At 41.5% G+C, this 17,586-nt stretch overlaps 1 protein-coding gene across 1 annotated transcript in view; it reads left to right on the top strand.

The window, feature by feature from the left end:
- PPP3R1 (protein phosphatase 3 regulatory subunit B, alpha) overlaps positions 1 to 17,586 on the top strand; it is an 82,400-nt gene that overhangs the window by 33,188 nt on the left and 31,626 nt on the right. Inside the window, exon 2 of the mRNA XM_054022394.1 lies at positions 12,436 to 12,475. Coding sequence (XP_053878369.1) covers positions 12,436 to 12,475 — 40 coding nt within the window. The remainder of the gene's footprint in view (positions 1 to 12,435; positions 12,476 to 17,586) is intronic.

Genomic DNA, 17,586 nt, shown 5'->3' with positions numbered 1-17,586 from the left:
TTATCATCGAGCTTCCTAGTTGGCACTTTAGGTAGTTCTCCACCCTCAGTGGTATTATATTGGGCTGTCTGCAGACTCAGGCAGACATCCATATGTTGGTTTACGCTAACTTTCACATTTGGAAGACTTTCTTCACAACCATGAAAGCTCAACACTTCAACAAAATCAAAGCTGAGATTTGGGAAAATATGAAAGTCATGTGAACCACGTAAATATCTATCATGTAAGCTGGATCCGGGTGATAGGTCATATATTTGGCACCCTTGTACTAACATCTTGGTTTGGGGGATAGAGAGGAAGGGAAACATTTTTGGAAATGTACTTTACAAGAAAAGGATCAGGATTTGCTGAGGGTGCGTATATAAATGAGAAATATGAAAGGACACCAAAATTGTGAGGCTGGGTAGGTACACCGGTAGAGAAGTAGTATGAGATAATGTCTAAATCAGTGATCTTATTGAGTTTGAGGGGATGGTAGGGAGGTATTAGAGATGACTTTATTCATTGTTTACAAGTCTAAGATGTAGCTTAACAAACTGCTTGACAGCAATTCCCCTTAATTCTCCCCCACACTGTGTAATTATAGAAGCCAGATTCAGGGCCTGGAGCCTTTCCTCTGCTTCTACAAATTGGCAGGATAGCAGAGAAAATAAGCTGCTGGGACAGTCTCTGTGTTTCATAGACCTATATTGACTATGCAGACCATAGTTCTCACTTCATTGATGTCAACACTTACGGCTAGAAAAATTCACTCGCCAATCTGGTGTGTAGGTAACTTTTCTGAGCGAGCCTGGGGCGCCTGAGCCATCAATTTCTGCAGATTTTTTTTTTAAAGTGAAGTCTGTAGCCTTTATGATTGAAAGATAATCTTCCAATGTGAACTGAAATTAAATTGATGCAGTGTTCTCTTCCAGAATCTGCAGACAGCTCCAGTGCTGCTTAAACTTTGCAAAGCAGTAACAGACCAAAACTAAGGCCTGGTCCACACTAACCCCCCACTTCGAACTAAGGCACTCAAATTCAGCTATGTTAATAACGTAGCTGAATTCGAAGTACCTTAGTTCGAACTTACCGCGTGTCCAGATGCGGCAGGGAGGCTCCCCCTGTCGATGCCGCATACTCCTCTCGCCGAGCTGGAGTACTGGCGTCGATGGCGAGTACTTCCGGAATCGATCCCAGAAGATCGATTGCTTACCTCCGGGTCCGGCAGTAAGCAAAGTGTAGACCTACCCTAAGAATACTACTACTATTCAGAACCTTGTGGTCAAGTAGGAAAACTGTCAATGTCAGTCTGATGCTTCTGCGGCTGCTTTGGAAAGACAGTGAGAAACAGCAGAAGCATGCACTAGTTATTGTGGGAGAGGAGGACCCTAGACAGTCTGGAGGAGATGTGGAATAATGAAGATTCACCCTTCATAGCAAAGGGAAGGCTTTTAATTTTAAGAGAGCAGGCAAAGTTTTTCTCTATTCCAGGAGCTAGAGTGTATGAGGCTTCTCATTTATCAGACATCTGCTAGCCAGAAGTTGATACAAAAGATGGCGTCCTCAGGTAGAATCAAGGGTAGAGAGCTCTAGTGGAAATCCCTGTCACTGGGAGTGGCAAGGTGACTGTGCTTCTTATGAAGGTGTAGCTTCTGGGTCTCATTAACAAAGGGGTCTTCCTGTGTAAACCCTCCCACCCAAAAGATTTCATGGTTTATCTGATTAATACGTGTCCAACCTTTTTGATCCATGTCTTGTTCAGTATTCTAGCTCTGGATATGTAATACATGCTCTGAAGGCTCTCTCATTTCTCCTTTGTGTAATAGCTATTCCCATTTTAAATTCCCATGTGATTTCAGAAGGACTGGGATGGCCAAGCTTGATTAGCTTTGTTTGATTTCACTCCTGGGGAGACTTTCAGAGATCCAGATACGGTTGAGGTTCATAATATATTGGACTCAGTGTAAAATAGTCAAAATGATTTGGTACATATTTCACCAGAATCAGGAACCTAATTTCCTCAATAGTGTCTACAGGGTAATAAATAACATGCAAAAGTTAAATATTAAACATTGCAAGGCAACACAACACAAAATGTGTGGTATGAAGGATGGCGTTGTTAATGCATTGGGCTAGGAGGGTCTGCTTCCTCCTCTGTTACACAACTCCTGATGTCATTGGCTAATTATATTTAATCTCTCCATGTCTCAGTTAAATCATATGAATGTTGTGTGTTTAAATTTATTAACAAATTTATTAACACTGGTATGGTTGAAAAGTGTCACAAGTGCAAATGATTGTTACACTAACATTAATTTACAATTAACATTGATTTCTTTAAAACTTGTGCTATGGAATGTCTCTCAAAAAACTGGCTCTGCCCACATCTGTGTCCAGAATTACAAAAACCTTTAGCAACCTTCTGATCTGGATATTGCAAATAGTGGAGTAAGCATAGATGATCTTTACATAGATATAAATATGGAATGGATGTTTTCAGATATATACAGCCTTGTCTTCTAAGCATTTGTGTAAAACTGTCTTGTGGATCTGACATCTATTATGTACCTTATGAGAGCCATGATAACGTCAGTATACCAGTTGTAACAGCAGAAATTGAGGACAAACCTAAACTAATTTTGAGCAGATTTTGTTGAATATGTTTGTGATACAAATACTATATATATAAATAAATGTAGCTAGGTGTAGGGCAATATTGCCTAATATATGTTGAGAGCATAACTCTTTATCAACTATAGAGTACAGTTATCAAACTGGAACAGAAAGCCTTGACTCGATATAGATATAAATATATATGGAAAGACCCAAAATAGGTCATGCTGACTAGTTAGTAATATTCAGCACAAAAACTGAGATGACTGACAAACCGGGGAGTAGATGAGGAGGGAGGAAAATGCCCTATACGCTGCCTGTTTCTCCCCAAATTATAGAAACTACACTCCCACTGACTCACCAACAGAAAACTCTAGAATAAAGCTTTTATAATTAGTGATAAGAAATAGGGAATGTCTCTGCATAAATCAAATGGATTTGTCAGCCTTCCCTTAATTGTACTGAGAGAAAATGCAGAAGGAGATAGCATTTGGGGCAGCTTCATTTTTCCCCACATTTGGAATACTCTTTATGTGCAGGATGTATTTATAGCCCTTTTTCTTGGAAAGCATAGATACTGTGCTAAAACTCCTCACCAAATAAAATTGACTGAATATACAGTTAAACTTTTTTCTCTGATTCAAACTGTTGGTAATCAGCTCATTCCAAAAATGGTGGCGAGTTTTTTTTTTTTTTTTTTTTTTTTTTTTATTTTGTGAAGTTCCAGCTCCTGGAATAGAGTGATTAGGTGAGAATCATAACCTTTTTTTTTTTTTTTTCTTCTTTTCAAGAAGCTAAGTTTCTAGCCCTTATGGTTGCAGTGGAAAACTTGAAATGTAACCCTAAAGGGATGGAAACTAGAGGACAAATAAAATGAAACCATTTTTGAAAACTCTCAAGATTTTTGGATGCTTTGGGTTGGCAATACCAAAAATGTTGCATTGGGACTTTCCCTATACAAATGCATTGGCACCCTAGTCACTCCATCTCCAATACAAGTCTGGTATATCATGGTATAAATTATACATCCACATTGGTATCCAATATGTGTCTTACATGGTTTGTATTAGGAATAACAGCTCTCAGATCACTGGAAGCATGGATATTTCTAGGAATTGTATTCTTATGGATTATTGATATCATGTCTCCAACTTTCCTCAGGTCAGACTGTGGCTTCTCTGTACTGAACAGTTTGTAGATTTTGGAAACCATATGATCCGATTTACCTGTGCTATTTCTGGGTTGGGTGATCAGAAATGTTGCCTAAAGATTTTCATTTTTCTTCCTGCAACCTCTTAAGTGCATCTTTACATCTGATGATCCAAATTCACTGTGTACCTTCTAGAATGACTTTAGATGTCCAGGCCTACTTACTCCTTTTTTCTTTTCACTTTTGTGTGAATCATAATTTCCTGTTTTTAACTGCTCCATTAACCCACATGAGTGTGTGGGCAAATTACTGTGGATGGGACTTCAGGATATTGATGTTCTTTGTAGTAATTAGTACCCAGTAGTTAGAGTACTGAAACTCGGTATAGCTCAGGGGTCGGCAACCTACGGCACGCCTGCCAAACATGGCACGCGAGCCGATTTTGAGTGGCATGCTGCCTGCCCGGTGAGAGGAGGAGGAGGGGCCGGAAAGCACCACGCTGGGGGAAGAAGCTGGGGAGGAGGGAAGCTTGGCTGCCGCAGGACCAAGCTTCTGCCTCCTGCCCCTGCCGGAGAGAGCGGTGGTGGTGGGGGTCCCGGCCCCCCGCCCCACTCAGCCCCGAGGGGGAGCGGAGCAGAGCCGAGCGGCAGCATGCTCGCTGCTCCGTAGAGCAGGCAGAGAGAGGTAGGGACGGGCCTTGGGGAAGGGGGTGGAACAGGGCATATCCCTCCCAGCCCCCTGCCATGAGCCGCTCAGGGCAGGGGGCTGGGAGCACCGCCACGAGCCGAGCACCCCAGCCTTTTGCCCTGCACCTCCACACGCACCCCAGCCTTCTGCCCTGAACCCCCCCCCAACACCCAGCCTTCTGCCCTGATCCCTGAATCCCCCCACACCCCCTTGCCAGCCGGCGTCCTGGCCACAGGCCATGCTCAGCCCGCTGCAGGCCTAGGTGAACAGAACCCCAGGCTGGATCAGCATTTTAATTTAATTTTAAATGAAGCTTCTTAAACATTTTGAAAACCTTATTTACTTTACATACAACAATAGTTTAGTTATATAATATAGACTTAGAGAGAGACACCTTCTAAAAAACGTTAACATGTATTACCGGCACGCAAAACCTTTAAATGAAGACTCGGCACACCACTTCTGAAAGGTTGCCTACCCCTGGTATAGCTTTTAGAGGTGCTGTTGTAATTTTGCAGATTATCACTGATGTCTAATTCACTTCTTTTAAAGTTACCAAATTTTTATTCAAATTGTGACATGGTTCTCTCCACTCTTCATATTCACACACCAGGGTAAACACATGGTTCCTAACTATGCAGGTGTTTGACTTCGCTTGTGATCAAAGCTCAAATACGAATGTTATGAATCGGGCAATAATGTCTTCACAGCAGTAACCAAGTCCAGGCTTTTAAAACCAGCATGCCACTTCCTGCTTAACCATAGCAAGCCTCATTATGCCACTTTAGTACATGTTTTGCTGGAGAGTAGAAAACTTGTGCTAGTTATTACTAGACTACTTATCTGAAATGGCGAGCTCATGAGCAAGCAAAGAATATCCAAACGCATCTTGACTTGACATATCAAAATCTGAAACTGTTAGTGTGACCTGGATCAGTATCAACCATTGCCAAGGAAAAAAGGAGGCAGTCAAAATCTGGTATTGCCATGTGCAAGACAGCCAGAGTCCTGGCAATTGTTTGTATCACTTGCTGCTTTTGTGAAAAATGTACAAGTTTCACAGCACCAGATTGGCATTTTGGTCCACTTCATAGTTGAAAGCTTTGATAACTACAACATATGGAAGATGAGATCAGAGGAGAAGAAAGAGGACTTTGACCATGACAGGTAGTGTGTTTAATCTTTAATTTGATGCTGTGGGAAGGGAGTTCAGGAAATAGAATGGGGAGGGGAAAACAAGTATTTTGCATTGGATTTTACATGTTTGTTGGTAGGACTACTAAGGGGGACTTGCCTGCAAGACTCATCCTTGATACTGGGCTGCTAACCTCCACTCTCCCTGAAACACTTGTCACTGCCATTGTTCTACTGGCAGTGGTGATGGGTGATGTCAGACACCTTTCATGTGGATCTATTTATTGAATTCACCTGGAACTACAACCCTGCTAATATTGTAATACAAGATCCCCAGTCCTATTCCCCAAACAATGACATTGACCTGGTTTCCTGCCTCACTGATTTGTTGCACTTGCCAGTGTTGCCTTTGGGAAGTGTGGAGATATATGTAGGATGCATTACGTTCTGTATGTTGATATGGCCCCATGACAACATCCAAACACCATACATGAAAAAATTATAAACATAGATAGTATTATATTTCATTTATTTCAGTAGCTTCAATACAGTATATAAAAGTAGCAGCCCACACTGCTGTATTGAAGCAGCCAGTAATCCCAAGACCATTTGCTACTTGGTAAAGTAAAGATAAACTCACCTTGCTTTGGATCAATCTTTAAGCTGTTGCAGAGCCCATACTGAATCTCAGACCCCTACTCTTTAGTTCATGCATCAAACTAATCTTAAAAGCCTGCTTGCCACTGGTTGAGGTAATTCACTGTTCTGGCCCATCAGTCTTAGGGCATGAACAGTTGTCAAAGCATTTAGTAGGGTGCCAGTTTGTATATGTAATCTGTCATACTTAACACCATTTTGGGGACAGAGAAATTTGGGATGGGGCAGCCTAAAACTTGCCAGGATGTTTATCCTGGTTTGCCTGCATTAAAAGGCATTAAGGTCAGAATAACTTTCATAATAGCATTTATAAAAGGAGAAAACTAGTTGAAAAATACTAGTCCATTAACATTTTATTTAAGCTTCTGAATAGTTTACACAGAAACTTGATGGTGCCCACAGTACAGTGCAGTAGGATGCAATAAAATATACGTACAACATTTTTTACAACATATGTTCTCTTGAAAGATGTGTCATACACAACATTTTGAGATAATTTTTCCTAGTTAGGAGACTAGATAGCTGCCTATTGTCTCGGGAGTTTTATTTTTCCCATTGTACCTGCCAGCTGTAAGGTTTTGCAGATTTTTTTTTTTTTTTTTTTTTTTTACAAGTAGCAAACTTTCTTTGCTTATCTCTCTAGCTGTATGGGTGGAGTCTTTTCGAAAAGTCACCCGCGACTAACCTGCCTTTGAGCAGCATGTGCCAAATCATTTCCAAAAAGAGAGCAACTTGGGTGCCAACTCCAAATAACCACCTGAGGAAAGGAAAAAAATCAAATAAGTTTTTGTAGATAATGTGCACAAGAGGAACAATAAGTGGGATGATTGAATGTCCTCCATAGGGAGAGAGGCCCAGCTGCAGAGGGGAAGACAGTCTAGAGAATGCATGTGATGTTTTAACTTATTCTTAATACTACACCTCTACCCCGATATAACATGACCCGATATAACATGATAAAGCAGTGCTCCGGGGAAGGGGCGGGGCTGCGCATTCCAGTGGATCAAAGCAAGTTCGATATAACACGGTTTCACCTATAATGCGGTAAGATTTTTTTTGGCTCCCGAGGACAGCGTTCTATTGGGGTAGAGATGTATTTAGAGATCATGGTTTACAAAGCATTGGTTCATCAGAACATATTCTACCAGTTTGTCTACTTCCTTCATTCTTTCTATTGACTTCACTTTTTGTGCTGCTTGTTACTCTCCCATCTTTGTACCTGATGAGCAAGACAGTATACTTATGATATTCACAGCTGTGAATTGTTCACATATGAATTGGTTTTATATTTTTTTATAAAACTGATTTGTCCTTTTTTCTCCCTGTGACAAGTTTCAAGCTGTATTTTATGGTTCAGAGATTTGTCACCTGTTGGAACTCAAGCAGTTGGATAAATAGTTGCACCTGGGGGCGTGGGAGTGAGCCACCCTGTGGATATATTGAGCTGTATCAGTTGTCAGGCTGGCATATTAGAACCCAGCAGGGCTGTCCTTACCCGTACGCAAACTATGCAGCTGCGTAGGGCACCAGGAAATTTAGGGGCACCAAATTGCCCCAAATTTCCTGGTGCCCTATGCAGCTGCGTGCTGCTCCAGCAGCAACCCTGATCTCCTGGCCAGCTGAACCGGCCAGAAAAGCTGCCCCATCTCCACCTCTTCCCCATAGCCCCTGCTCTGCCCCAGCCCCGCCCCCACTCCAGCCCTTCCCCTGAGCAACATCCTGGGGGACTGCAGCAGGAGTCGGGCACGCCCTGCACTCACCGGGCGGCAGGAAGTGGAGTGACCCAACCCGCTCCGCCGGCTCGTGCTGGGTAGTGGTTTCCCCCCTGCCCCCAAGCCTGCTCCTGGTCTCCGCCCTCCCCCTGCAGAGGCCTGGTGCTCCCCCTCCCCCCCCCGGGGGGGGGCTGTGTAGGGCACCAAAATGACTAGGGATTATCCTGGAACTCAGTTACACAAAACATGGTTCTAGTGTGGATGGGACTCATTTTAAGCTAAATATTCACATTTTTGTTAAACTGGAAAATCTTGCGCTGTACTGTACTGTAAGCATTGTCCCTTGTACTTGGTGGTACATTAGCCTCGAACTGTGGTAAGAGCTCCCAATTTATGTAGCAGTGTGTATGAAACAAATGAAGTGTATTAATAGAGCTGTCAGAGTACCGTAAGTTTGCTCAATACCTTTCTGCCCTTTTTTACTTGCATCATTTTAATTATCACCACTTTAAGCAGCCTCCTCCAAATACCCAGTTTTAACGGCAGTGGACCTAACTCTGGTAAATGATGTAGAAGAAGCTCCACATCCTGGGATACTAGATGACTTGAGAAAATGGCAAAGAATTAGAACAATATAGAACAATAGTGGAACAGCTGTTGATTTGCTGATGTGAAAAATGTTGATGGTCTAACCCCTAGTGGCCAGGTGTCCACATAACAATGTGTAATATTTGTTGGTAGTCTTAGCATGAATAATTCAATTTTGTATTAAAATATGGAAAATTATACTTCTAACAATAACAAGTTAACCATTAAGAATACTGACAGTATGAATTTCTGATTTGACTGTTAAAAATATCAGACACCTAAAAGTAGACCAAGCAAATTTGCATAAGGGACATGGATGCCCCATTAGAATTATAAACCTGTGAATTAACAAATGAAGAAAAGAACGCTTACCACATTTTATTTAGATTTATAGTTCAGAATATTCTAGTAGTGCAGTATATTTTATAAAAATAGACGTCGTAGTAATATTAAATCTTACTCTAGCATCTGCCATTCCATCTTTGAGATGGAGAGAGCGCCTTTTTTATACAGTGTATACAGTATGTAGATTAGCAAGGTTCCAGTGAAACTGTTCCCTCAATAAGAAAATATAATACCACGTGAAAAAAGCTCTACATTAATCTAATTTTCCTCTTGTCAAAGGTGCTCAATAGTATAGTATCTCATTCCAGCTGTGAGGATGCCTTGCCTGATGCCAGTAGCATCACACTTGGAAATTAGTCACAGCAGGGATTGAGAGAGAGAGAGAGAGAGTTTATACCCTCCATCCATGGACTAAAAAGCATTGACTCCATAATTCACTTTGCACTATCTGTGACTCCACAATGCTGAGTCTTGCCTCATCTGTACCTCTGCATATTATTGCTGTGTTGTTTGATGGATAAAACAGAAAGAACCACTTATGTTATTGGCAGGCCACTTAATAAAAATATATTTTAAAACCATTTCCTTTTGCATTTCAATATCAAAACAAGCAGCTATATTTGTCTTCCTTTTTTGGTTGGTGGAGAGAAGGTTAAAAAGTTTGTCTTGTTTCAGCCCTAATAATGAGTCCGATTTAATATTTAGATTCTTGTAATAAGCACTGAAATCATATCTTATGGACCGAAATCCCCCCTCTTTTCCCCCAAGTCATGAAGGAAGAAGTATGCACCTCAGCACCTGTTACATACAAGTTAGTTTAAAGGCTCCTCTCCCCCCCCCCCGAAGAGGGTATAAGGGAATAGAGTGACTAAATACCAAATGTAGCAGAAAGACCATTTTACTAGAGCTGGTCAAAAAATGCCAATTTTTCACAGGAAATTTTGTGAATATATGAATTTAATGGTATTTGCGCATTGGATATCAGCAACAATTAATTTTTAAACTATTACTAATAAGAATTAAACAATTAATTTTGCTGTACAGTTAAAATCAAATTGATTAAAAAGGCCTGCTCCCAAGAGGAAAGAATTAATTTTCATTGTTTAGGCATCAGGTATTCTGGATTGGGGATCTCCCCACCTTTGTATTTGTCCAAGTCACAGGTTTACTGGGAAGAATATGAACTTTGGTATGAATAGCTTTTGCACTTACTCCTGAAAACCAAGATGAAGGTTTAAGATATTTTTAAGACTGCACTAGACTTTTGGATTCTCTCAGGGAATGAACACTCAACACAGCATTAACAGATAAGTAATTAATTTTTAACTACCATATATTTTATGATGTTTAGCAAATATTAGATATAAACTTTATATTATGATTTACAATGTCTCTTGTCTTTTTCTAGATACAAAAGTTCCAGTTCAGGATAGGTAAGCACTCTTCTCTTTTCTCAATAGCAGTACCAGTTTCACAGAACATAACCTTGCTTAGTTGAAGCTCGTCTCCCTGCCCAGTCCCTCCAAAGTTTACCATACTTCTTCATGCAAATAATTAGTAAATATTTTTCATTGCAATTAGAATATGCACTTATATTATATTTACTCAGTTTATGAATTCAGATTTCTCAGCACATTATGTTCCTTTATAATACTTCCCTCTCATGTCTCAGAAATGTTTTATGTTTCTGTTGCCAGATTGATTTCTGTTGTAGATACCAGGAATGAATTTTGTCCTAATCTATAACGGGTTCAGAACAGTCTTTTAATGCATGGGTATATTATACCTAAAAGTCCACTGTTTTTTAATGCAACTTTCTCCTTTAATTTGCAGCCTTCCGGTCTGATGTTTTCTTACCACTTCATGCCTCATCCTTTAAGAGTGGCCTATCCGGATCCTCTGGTTCCTGTTTCTGCCTGTGTCGAGATTTTCTTTGGTTCTGTTTCCCCACATTCTCAGAGATCTCTTCTGCATCTTTTAGGCTTTGACTACTTATATTTTGCTCTTCACTTGTTTTCCCAAGTTTTATTGTGATTCCGTCAATGGTCTCCCATGTAGCACTGACAGTTCTGATGTTCCTGTGTGGTCCTTGCTAGTGAAAAATTTTTCTTCATGGAAGTTTCCCTGGAGTATGAGTCGCACTTCTTAAATTGTTTTCCCGGACCTAACTATCCCTATTTAAATTTTTATTCTGGTTCTTTACAGTATAAGCTTTAAATAGACATTTAGGGAGAAAATGAAGGATACATGTTAAACTGTTCTATAAAAATTAGATGGGCACGGAGTGCTTTCTAAGAAGACAGAGTGGGGAAAAATAGCAAATATATTGCTACAAAAAGGACTTATCTTAAGGAGGACACTCAGTATTTGTGAGATGTTTGATCCACCCCTTCCTCCTATTATTGACATGCAGTCACATTCCCAAGCCACTTGTAGGATTTCTTTTTCATGAAGAATTTTTGTGTGGCCTATGAGTGATCTTAAGTAGCCATTCTCTGCCAGAGTACTGAACTGGTTGACCCTTCCCAATCTACAGTATTAAAGAACACTAAGTAGACTAACTTTAAATTTATTCCATTTTCTGATAGAGAGCTCTTTAAAAACGCTGTCCTGAAATTATTTTTAAAAATCCCTTAAGTTTTGTTTATGGCTTTTTGTTTGTTTGTTACCTGGTTTGTTTATTAAAGCTCTTTACAGTTATCCGGTTTCTCTCCTGCTAACTGACTACTGAAAAACACTGCACACGAGTGCTCAAATGCATGAAGTATACAAATTGGGGGGGGGGGAAAAAACCCTTTTGATTTAGTAATCTTTGGTATTCTTGTTACAGTAGTTACATAATTTGTAAATATTTTTAAGTTGAACATTTCTAATATTGTTATAGCAGTAAGAATTTAAAAAAAAATTAAATAAGTTTTGTATTCCAGTCTCACTCTGGTGTTACATAAGTAATAATACTTTGATGTGTTTAAATCCCAGTATTTTAAGACATTTCCAAAGAGAATAACAGTTTGTGTGCTTTATTTCTCCTATGAATGGATTTTGTGTGTGTGTGTGGAGGATGTGGGTGGGGTCTGTTCTGGTACTATCCCATTGTTCAGCAATGTAAGGTTCTCCATGTTAATATATTATAAGGACATGTATTCCTTTTTGTGAATCTAAAATAAAATTATAAAGCACCTATTGTGTGAAATTTGAATCATTTGAATATAACCTGTCATAAGCACTTGCACAATTAGCATGTAAAATGTGACTTAATGCTTAAGATATAGGTTTGGTGTTACTAGTCGCTACAGACCTCTTCTTGATTGCTGATATTTTCCTGGAAATAATGTTGCTATCCTTAACTGTTAGAAGTTCTTCTCTGCTGCATGGAAAACTTAACTTTTGTACCTGTTGGTAATGCAGAATTATGTATATAATAGTACACTGACAGTAATCTGTAATTTAAAAAAAACCAACAAAACACACTATACTGTTTATGGCCTTGTATTTGAACTTAAATGTTGTTAAAATTAGCTTTTGCTAAGCTTACGTTATCACTAATAAAACTTCTTTGTATTTCAGGGAAATGAGGCAAGCTATCCTTTGGAAATGTGCTCGCACTGTAAGTTGATTATTTTTTTCAGTTATATTGTTCCAGCTAGAGGGGTGTGTGTGAGAGAGAGAGTGTCTGACTGAAGTATAGTTGTTGTCAGTCCAGGGATATTAAAGAGAGAAGGGGGTGAGGTAATAATCTTTTATGCTCCTTTTCTCACCAACAGAATTTGGTGCAATAAAAAATATTACCTCACCCACCTTGACTGACTGACTTTTCCCTTGTGTGGAAGGCTTGATAAAACCTTTCCTTCTGATTCTTTGTTGTTCGCTAATATTTTGTCTTAATCAGGGCGGGGACTCTGCTTGTACAATGCCTATCGTAATAGAACTCCAATCGTGACCATAATATACATGCTAACTAATAATAATTTGGCTGGTCAAGATAACCAAGCATAGAGAAATTATTTTCCAGTTATATTTCACAGTAAGTGAAAAGTGACTTTAAAAAAAGGCCTCTATGCTAGTGTCTTTAACATGTTAAAAGAAATTCTTCAAGTGGTAGTACACAGGTTTCCACTTGGGGGGTGGGTGTGTGCGTGTGTGTGTGCCCAGCCTAGCTATACCCATAGGGGCTGTGCTCACACACTCTGGACTCTTAGCAACACCCTTGCTTATTTAAGGGCAGTGCTGCCCAATCCCATCAGTTGCTTCTCAATGCCCATGGCTTGAGTTGGAGTGCTCCGTACAGTTTTTATGTGACGTTTTGTTTCGCAGTGTCATCTGATATATTTATTTATTGGGTAGAGGAGTTAGTTGCAGTTGATTTAGGTTTAGTTAGTTAGGATTTGCCTGGTGTGGTGCCCCCACTGGTGTTTAAACACTGCCCATTGTGTGGAGTAATTATCCCCAATAGTGATCCCCACACTCTTACTGTTTGTTGTCCCTTTTGGGAAGGGCACATTAAAGAAAGGTGCTTCATCTGCAAGAAGAGAAGGTTGGTGGCCAGAGACTTGCACTTGAAACAGTATCTTCTGAAGCAGGCCATGAGGTCTGCTGTTGGCACTGGGGACCTCCATAGATCATCAGGCCCTCCAGAAGGCATCTAAGCCAGCAAGGCTGGTGGTTTGGCCAGTTTTGGATTCCTCTTCTGGGAGGAAGAGAGACAGTTCTTCTGGTCCTTCTAGAAAAAGATCTCCTACAGTGGACTGGGGCCATTCCAAAACTAAGAGAGAGTCGTCCTCCTCCTCCTCTTTCTAAGGTGAGTGCAGACCAGCACTGTGATTGATCTGATACATGAGCTGGAGCAGGGCCATTTACCTGCTCTCTGCTAGTGAGGTGAGAGTAAGTGGGCTCAGTATCATTCACTCTGGTACCATTTGTGGGACTTCTTTTGAGTTTGGCACTGATGACATGGGTGTGGGCACCAATTGTTTCCATGCAAGTGGTATATCAGGCAGCATTGGACTTGCTTCCCTATTTGTTCCTGACTCTCCACTAGTTCAGAAATGTTCAGTTGTGGTGGTTTCTTGTGTGTCCCCGGCACTGTGTGGTTTGGTTGCAGACTTGTTGTTACTGCTGGCACTATCTTCTGTGCCTTTTCCAGTTCAGGTGCAGAGTTGATATCTCATGCCTTTTTGGTACTGAGGGGCTTGTCAGTGCAGATGCTGTCTTTGGTGCTGTGATGACTCTGGTGCATGCTCCATCTGTGGGACTGATGCCAGCTTTGATTTCAGTATCAACATCTGCTCTGGTACCAAGTGTGAGGCCCCTATAAGTACTTGACTGCTTTACCTTTGTTGGTACTGATGCATCCTGTGTTCTGGACTTCAGATGAGGCTGGATACTTACTGGCCCTTCCAGGGGGAGGCTCCTCCATTGCCTGTGGACTACTTGGAATGTTCTTCAGGGTTGGGCTCCTCTCCCTCACCTTCTCGGTATCATTTTTGAAAGTTATCAAGACCTTGTGGGGATCACCATTAGTACTGAGATCAATACTGCTCCCATAGCAGGGATAGCTTGGAATCCCTGGGATGTTTTGCAATAGGCCAGGTCTTAATCCTCTCCTCAGTCCAGAATGAGGTCACTTATTCTGCTAATAGCCTCCCCTCTTGAACCCTCCAACACTGCAGCCACAGATGTGGGTTGTTGCTCCTGCTGAACTGGTTCAGCCTGAGCCATTGTTACAGGCATCACAGGAGATGCAGTTGGCTCAGCTTCCTTCCTCCTCTTCATCACTAGACAACTCTGTGGTGCCAGATTTCTTCCTCCCCTGTATCTGAGGATTTTAAAAGGTGTCAGGACCGCCTAAGGTGCATGGCTTCAGCCTTGAGTGTATAGGGTGTATGTTCAGGAGAACACTGACAAGTTGCTGGATATTCTCCAGTCCTCAGCTTTAGGGAGAGTGGTTCTCTCCATAAATGAAGAGATCTTGGAACCTGGAATCTTGGAAGACGCTATGGAACACAAAGCGTCCTTACCACCTACAGCGAGGTGTACTCCTAAGACATACTGTGTACCTCTGCACTGTTTTGAGTGCTTGTTCTTGCATCCACTGCCTTACTCTTGCCATAAAGGCAGCTAATGAGAGGTTAAGACAGGGGAGATATAAGGATACCAAAGGACAAGGACTCTAAAAGATGGGACTTTTGAGGAGGAAAAATTATTCTACCTCATCCTTACAAATCCGCATTGCCAAAGTATTACTCTGTAACTTGGGAAGCTATGGCAAAAATTACAGGTCATTTGCCAGAATCCTCCAGGGAAGAGTTCAAGGTTTTTGTTGCAGAAGGCCATCTAGTGGTAAAGACGTCACAACAGTCAGCTTTGGACATGGTGGATGCTTCTAGAGTTATGGCCTCTGCTATACAGGTCTTCATGATTGCAGAACTCTGATACAGCTCCTGATGTCCAACAGACGGTTGAGGATTGACTTACCCATTGATGGTAGGTTTTTGTTTTTGGACAAAACTTACAAAACACTGCATTCCTTTAAGGACTTTTGAGCTACATTGCATTCATTTGATGTTTTTAACCTGGCAATAAAGAGGCGTCACTTCACGGGGCAACAGCAGCAACATCACTCCAACAGCTCTTTAAGTTGAATTATCCCTCTAAACAGCAGGATTTCTCCAGAAAAGGAGACGAGTCATGTAGGAGAAGGTCTTGTGGTCTCAATTTCAACCAGTCAGCCTGTCCTTCATTAGTGTCGTGCAAGCAGTGAACTGGACAGGCTCTCCGTGGTAGACATTCCAGTCATCATCTTGTTTGGGGACAGGCTATCCCACTTCTACAGGTTAGAGTAATTAACGATGTACAAGTGTTAATCACTGTTGGACTGGGTTATGTTACTCAATTCCTGTTCAGTCCCCCTTCCCACCCTCCTACCTCTCCCTTTCCAGAGTCCCCCCTCATGAGTCTCAGCGCCTGCAGCAGGTTTAGGCTCTCTAGGCTTTGGGAGCCATAGAGGAGGTTTCCCTTCAGAATTGAGGAAAGGGATCTACTCTCGGTAATTCCTCATCCCCAAGCCCAAGGGAGGGATGAGACCTATCCTCAATCTCCATTGTCTTAACAAGTACATCAAAAACAAGATTCTGCATGGTTACCCTAGCTCAGTGGTACTCAGACCTCAGTGGTTCAGGAGCTAAATTAGCAATCAACATTACCCAAAAGAGTCACAGTAGTGTGAATACATTGTTTCATTTACTATATTACTATATTATTTTCACAGCAAATAAGTTAATAACTTAGTGCAAGTTGATAACTTAGTCGGTTCATAACATAGCAAAAGTATCCTGATAGGTTAATAACGTAGATTGGTTAATAAAATCACACAGTTTTTAATACCATGTGCTTCAAAGAGCCACTTGCGGCTTGCAAGCCTTAGTCCCTATCACTGCCCTAGCTACTGTTCTCCCTGCATTAAATCACGACTGGTTTGCCACCAACCATCTTCAGGACGGCTTACTTCTGTGTGTCTATTTTACCAAGGCACAGGAGGTTTGTGGTGACAGGTCAGTATTATCAATACATAGTGCTTCCCTTTGCCTGTCCTTTGGCTGTTTACCAAATGCATGATGGTAGTAGCAGTGTGCCTCAGAAAAAGAGGATTTCATGTCTTTTCGTACCTGAACAATTTGTTAGTGAGGGGCAAGTACAGAGACCAAATAATCGGTCATGTCCAGTACACATTGCATCTCTTTTGATTGTCTGGGTCTGATTTTTGAACAAAGGGAGATGAGCATTAATACCAACATGTAAAATCAGGCTCATTGGGACCCTACTGGACTCTACAAGTTTGAGGCTGTTTCTGCTGAACAAACTATTTCAAACAGTTTGTCGCCTGTGCTTGTGTCCATTCCCACCCTTCAACTACAATCTGTGTATGTCTGAGATTGCTAGGCCACATTGGGGCATGCATTTATGTGGTCCAGCACACGACTGGTTTGTCTCCCTCGATCTTCAGGACTCTTACTTCCATGTGGCGATTTTCCCAAGGCACAACAGGTTTCTGGGCTGCTTGAAGTCGATATATCATCTGAATTGTTAGTCACTGGATGGCCTAGTGGGAATGCCGCCACTGCCCATCTTTGAGTCCTTAGGGAGGTAGACAGATCAGATCGATATGGGTGAGGGTGTTCCCTTACCTCATCCTTCTCCAGTCAGGACCATAGGTACAGATGCCTCCATGCTAGTTGGGAAATTCATCTGAGGACGTTGAAGGTTCAAGGTTGGTGGACAGAACAGGAAGCTTCCCTTCATATCCCTATCCTGAAGCTTTGAGCCATTTATAATGTGTGCAGAGCTTTTCAGGCACAGATAAATGACAGTGGTACATATAGTCATCAACATCTCCACAATGTATTTTATGTAGGCCCTACCAAATTCCCGGCCATGAAAAATGTGTCCTGGACCGTGAAATCTGGTCTTTTGTGTGCTTTTACCCTATATGATACAGATTTCACAGGGGAGACCAGCATTTCTCAAATTGGGGATCCAAAACGGTGTTACATGGGGGTCACAAGGTTATTTTAAGGGGATTGCCACCCTGACTTATGCGCTGCCTTCAGAGCTGGGTGGCCGGAAAGCAGCAGCTGTTGGCCAGGCGCCCAGCTCGGGAGGCAGCACCCCACCAGGAGCAGCGCAGACGTAAGGGTGGCAATACCATACCATGCTACCCTT

This window comes from Malaclemys terrapin, chromosome 3 (genome assembly GCF_027887155.1).
Source record: "Malaclemys terrapin pileata isolate rMalTer1 chromosome 3, rMalTer1.hap1, whole genome shotgun sequence".
NCBI classification, from domain to species: domain Eukaryota; kingdom Metazoa; phylum Chordata; order Testudines; family Emydidae; genus Malaclemys; species Malaclemys terrapin.
Note: the sequence above shows the minus strand (reverse complement) of the source record. Positions and strands in the feature narration are given on the sequence as shown.